Source organism: Pteropus vampyrus, unplaced genomic scaffold (assembly GCF_000151845.1).
Source record: "Pteropus vampyrus isolate Shadow unplaced genomic scaffold, Pvam_2.0 Scaffold107, whole genome shotgun sequence".
NCBI lineage: Eukaryota > Metazoa > Chordata > Mammalia > Chiroptera > Pteropodidae > Pteropus > Pteropus vampyrus.
In genome coordinates, this window is record NW_011888888.1 from 211241 (window position 1) to 216820 (window position 5580).

The 5580-nt window shown below is 38.5% G+C and overlaps 1 protein-coding gene across 12 annotated transcripts in view; it reads left to right on the forward strand.

The window, feature by feature from the left end:
* Nucleotides 1-620: 620 nt before the first annotated feature.
* ORC5 (origin recognition complex subunit 5) overlaps nucleotides 621-5580 on the forward strand; it is a 275932-nt gene continuing 270972 nt past the window's right edge. For all 12 annotated transcript variants that reach the window (XM_023533633.1, XM_023533636.1, XM_011365190.2 and 9 more), the window contains exons 1-2: nucleotides 621-811; nucleotides 3835-3927. In XM_023533633.1, the coding sequence (XP_023389401.1) occupies nucleotides 740-811; nucleotides 3835-3927 (165 nt within the window). In that variant the 5' untranslated portion in view covers nucleotides 621-739. The remainder of the gene's footprint in view (nucleotides 812-3834; nucleotides 3928-5580) is intronic.

Below are 5580 nucleotides of genomic sequence, written 5' to 3' on the forward strand. Positions count from 1 at the left end.
ACAAGTGAAAGCCGTATGCTAAGGGTAATTATTTTTACCCTGTTGCCCTCACCAACGTACACTAGAACTTCCTCCGTTTAGAGAGAGGAACTTCTAAACCTGGTCTCAGGCTTGCACTAAGACTAATAATTCTAAATTGTTTGTTCAACATCATTACACGCTCTTTCTGCCCCAGGGAAAAACTCTATCTTTTGAGTATACCGGTCATCTGAATCTGCCTTCTCCACATCCCTGTAAGGAAGCAGGCTACAGCCCCGAGCCCGGCTTCCCTTCCTGCGTGGGACTCCAGGATTAAAGCTCCCGGGTACCCAAAGTTTCTGAAATTGGGGCCTCAAGGAGGGAAAACCGAAAACACGGGTTCGCGGGTCACTGGCAGCCGACAGAGCCCCCTTCGCTCTTTTCAGTTCCATCTCGTTAGCCCATTCCCGCGTCCTCGCAGACTTTGGGTGGCAAACGCCGCGCCTGGAGACGCCCACCTTCAGGCAGCGGCCGCCGAAAAACCCTCCCTCTGCGAAGGACATAGAGCCTGAGCCTCTAGACCGTTGAAGACTAAGGCGGGGCGAAGTTACGCGTGCGCGTTGACGTCACACAGACGCACGGGCACGTCGACCCCTCCCATAACCTCGTCGGTCCGGTTTCCGGCGGGAGTCGGTCGGGCCCGCGTTGTAGAGAAGGAACTGCCGCTTACTTGGTGACGCCAGCTGGCCGTCGTCTGCACTGTACACTGGTAGCCGCCAGAATGCCTCACTTGGAAAACATGGTGCTTTGCCGCGAGTCCCAAGTGTCTACCTTGCAGTCCCTGTTTGGAGAGGTACTGTGGTCAAACTACCTTTTCTCTTCCAAATCCCGGAGGCAAACGTTTCCGTGGTCTGGCGACGTGTTCCATTTTTTTTTTCCCCGTGTTTGCATTGAGGGGCAATAGACCATCTTTTGCGTTGATGTAGAGGGTGTTGTAGGTCTACCCAAGTCCTTCCTTCAAAGTAACTTGTGTTAGTCCCTTTAAAAGAAAACTATAGTGCAGGACCGGCTTGCACTACAGGATGTTAGTCCCCGACGTGTTCGATCACACACGCCACGCTTTTGAGATCGTGTTAGCCCGAAGTAGCTACTAGCAGTTGCTTCTTATCTTGCCCCAGCTGAACAGGATTTTATACAGCAGGTATTTGCAGAGTGTTATTTATTCAAGTGTAAGTTCGCACATTTCGGTGAGGTAGGTAGTATAAATCAAGTGTGAATAGGTGGTGGTTTTCAAGATCAGTGAGGACCAAAGTAGTGCTTCAGTTTTAAAGATTCAGCGGCCTTACTGGAATTGGGAAAGCCCTGAAGAGGTCTAGTCGAGACTTCTTGATGCTGTCTGAGAGAAGAGATTAAGTGTCTCCTCTGGATGGACACAGCTGGAGGAGTCCTTTTCCTGGGCAGGAGGTAGCATTCACCAATTCAAATCTTAATCTGTTTTTTAAATTATATTCTCACCCTTGGGGAGCCATTTGCTTCAAACTCATTATTTAGACTTGAAATTAATCACACTTGGATCTTATTTGTAAGAGTAAATGAGAGTTTCAAGTCATGCCCATTATCTGCCCTTCCCCCGTTTTCTGGTTTGCCTTAAGTCCTTTTAAGTACTGTCATCCCTCTAGAAATGTTGGATGGCAGCCTGAGGTGGATCTGTGAAGTGTAAGTGGAAAGGTACCACCCTCCTTCTAAAGGGGCGCATTCGTTAGAGAAGTAAGAGGTCAGTGACTGCATACTCAGTAAATATTCAGTATACTTATATTATACTTAGTATTCTAAGTATAAGGCATTCAGTTATAATTAGCCATGTTATCACTCAAACGTTTTATTGGTTAAATGCTCTATGCATTCCTTCCCTGGAGTTGATAAAGCCAGAGCACCCTAACCAGAAGTGGCCCTCCTGAAAAAGAATATTGGCAAATAGAGATGAGCAGTATCAACGTAGCATGGGTCACAGAAAGAGTTTTGACCTTCAGTCTTACTGCAAATCATGTTTAACAATATTATCACATTTCTTCAAGGTGCTGTGCATGTGGAGGTGCAAAAACTGGTTCATATTTTTAAACAGATTCATTTATTTGTTCAATAAACAAATACTTACTGAGCACCTTTTCTATGTCAGGCACTCTGCCAGAGCCTGGCTTACTACGGTTTATATTAGGGAGGTTTATGAAGGTGAAAGGTTAAATAACAGTGCAAGTGTTCAATTTAATTCTAGGGAACAAAGGACAGATGTTATGAGATGGGATATTATTAAGCACCAAATAATGAATGCAAAGTGTGGCAAGATTCCAGAAAAGGAGAGTTTTAGGATAGTTTGGAAAAGGTTCCTGAAGGATGTCTTGAACTTTTCTTTAAAGGTGACATATAATATTTGTATAACAGGTGTTCAGCAAGCATGCATTTAATTTTGGGACAGAATTTTTGAACCAGTTAATTTATAAGATTTTTACATACATTTTAAAAACAGGATTATGTAGTTAAACATTCATTTTTAGTTTATTTGTAGGGTTTGGGTTGCTTTTGCCATAGGCATATGGCATTTGGAAAGTTTTTTTTCTGTATAAACCTGATTTCCAATTTGTCCCTCAAAAGGAAATGTGTAACTTAGTGGCTAGAATGTTTCAAATGTTTGTGACTACTATTGTAGTGGTAGATGATCATAGAGACGCTACTTTCTCATGGGAATTGCATCATCCAATTTTCTTGTAATTATTTTAAAAATATTTGTCTTCCCACTATACTATGAACTCCTCCAAAGTAGATTTTGTCTTTAACTGATATTTATACTCTTCAGTGCATCATGGTTTTTAGCATATAATAGGTATCTAATAAATGTTTATTGAATGACTAAAACATATTTGTAGTATTAATTTTCACCAGACAGATGACTCTTAATGTACTGTAGGAGGATCTTAGGGAACATGTACTTTGAAATATAGGTAGATATTATCATTGTTTTACTTGATGAAATGTATACATTTAGGCCAGAGTAATTTAATATGCATAACTCAAAAGTATCCTGTAAGTTTCCCTAAGAACAGAGGACTTGAAATCCAAACCCTGTGATTCTATTTGTTTAGGTTTTATAAAAAATATTTCCAACAACTTATTGGGGTGACATTGATTAATAAAATTATATAGTTTTCAAGTGTAATGTAAATAGTCATATGTATATTGCATTGTGTATTCAATCCAAAGTTAAATTTCCTTCTATCACCATATATTTGATTCCCTTTACCCTTAGTTACATCCCTTCTTTCCTCCTTCCGTCTGGCAATCATTAAACTGTTGTCCATGTCCACATAGAGTGAAATCATATGGTTCTCAACTTTTTCTGTCAGATTTATTTTGTTTATCTTGCTAATCTCAAGATCCATCCATGTTGTTGCAATATTTGTTTAGTTTCAAAGCTTTAAAATGTATAATAAAGTTGCTGCCTGTGTGGGATTAGATTCTTTACAAAAGGGTTATGATAAAAACGGAGTATGGTCAAAATTATCCTTGAAAAATCTCTTCAATTCCCTATAAATCTTAAAATGCAAGTTTGTATATATGACCCTGTACAACAATATAAAAAGCATAACTATATATAGTATATAATAAATATGCCAGATGTAATTTTCAGAAATTTTAATTTCTTAACAGAAAAAGTGCTTAGAGTTGAATTCAGGTAAATTCAAAGTGTGATGACTCCAGTATGCTCACCATTGAAATAATTTGGATTGAATATTTTACTTTACCACATCAAACTCTCATGAATTGATAAATGTTTATTTTTTGTTTTGTATGTATAGATTGATATTTGTCTTTTTCTCCTAGAGACATCATTTCAGCTTTGCATCCATTTTTATATATGGACATACTGCCAGTGGAAAGACTTATGTAACACAAACTTTGTTGAAAACTTTAGAGGTGAGAATAACCCTAAATAAACTCGATGTTAATTGATTTTTACTCAGAGTCCAAGAAATGGAAGGGATCTGAACTATTTAGTCTGGTTTACCTTTCTCTGAAGGAATGTCATCTGCATAAAGCATTTCTGACCAGCTTTTGTTTGATTACATTCAAAGACTGTAAGCTTCAGAAAAGATTATTACATAACTTAAGCCTTGATGTTAGAAAGTTATTTTTTATTTCTCACTTTCATTGGCTGATAATATTTGCAGAAAAACACACATGATAAATTCTTTAAAAAATATTAAAATCTGTTTCTTTTCCATTGATGTATTTGTAACATTGATACCGGTGATTCTGAAACTCCACAAATACAAAACTGAATATATCACCTTTACCCTGTCTTCTTCTCATATTGCCTATCACAGAGAATGGTCTCAGCATTCACAGAGTTGTCTAAACTTTCTCTTTACTACTTCCTCATCCTCATCATTGTTTCTTCTATGTATTTCTGCAAAGTCTCTTCCGTACAATCCATTCTTCATCCTATACTTAAGATCATTAGGCAAGTATTCAAGTGCTTTGTCTGATATATAAGATCTTTCATAAGCTGAATTCAGTTTATCTTTCATAGTATAATAACTAAGAGTCTGGCACACTCATATTCTTTTGAACTTAACCACTTAGTGCTTTCTCCATCTGAAAAGTAGAGCTAATAGTGACAATATTTGGAAATGTGAGAATTAAATGAGTTAATACATAAAAAGTGTTTAGTAGAGTACTTAGTATATAGTAACTCTAAAGGTTAGCTGCTATTTTAATGACCATTGCTATATTCTCTTTCATGATCTCAGGATGGGCAAACTACTTCTTGTGGATCAGATAGTAAATATTTTAGGCTTATAGGCCATATAGTTTCTATCACAAAAATACTCAACTCCGCCTTAGTGTAAAAGCAGTTATGGACAATATCTATCAGAATGGGTATGGCTGTGTTATAATACAACTTTTATTAAAACATGCTGGCCTACAGGCTGCAGTTTGCTAATCCCCAGTTGTAAGCTCTAGTTCTGAGGCTGCATCTTACGTATGGCATACTGAATGACTTACAGTTCCTGCTCTCTTACTTTTAAGCCTTGGCATATACTACTTCCTCTGCTTGGAATATCTTTCTTGTATTCACTTGGCCTTTGCTACCCTATGGCTTGGGCAATACTTATGTATTTTGCTAATTACATTTTGGGAATCTGTTCTTGACTTCCTAGAATGTGTTAGACTCTCCTTTGTTGTGCAGCCTCAGTACTCTGTGCTTAATTCTGTCATCATATTTAGCCCTTTCAGTTGTGATATTGTATTTGTGTTTTGCTTGCTCAAGACTGAGTTTCTTGAGATTATCCTCAGCACCAAGCACAGTGCTAGGCACATATCAACTTCTGAATTTTAGCCTTTGGTCCCTAAGATCACCTGTGCATTTAAAAATGCATCTGCCTGGGCTTCATACCAGACTTCAGAATCTGAGTGTATAAGGTCCTGGATCAGGCATTTGCTTTTGAGAACCTCCTATATGGAGGGAGGGAGGGAGGGAGGTAGGGAGGTAGGGAAAGAGAGAGAGAGAGAGAGAGAGAGAGAGAGAGAGTGAGTCTGTCTGTCTGTCTGTCTGTCTGTCTGTCT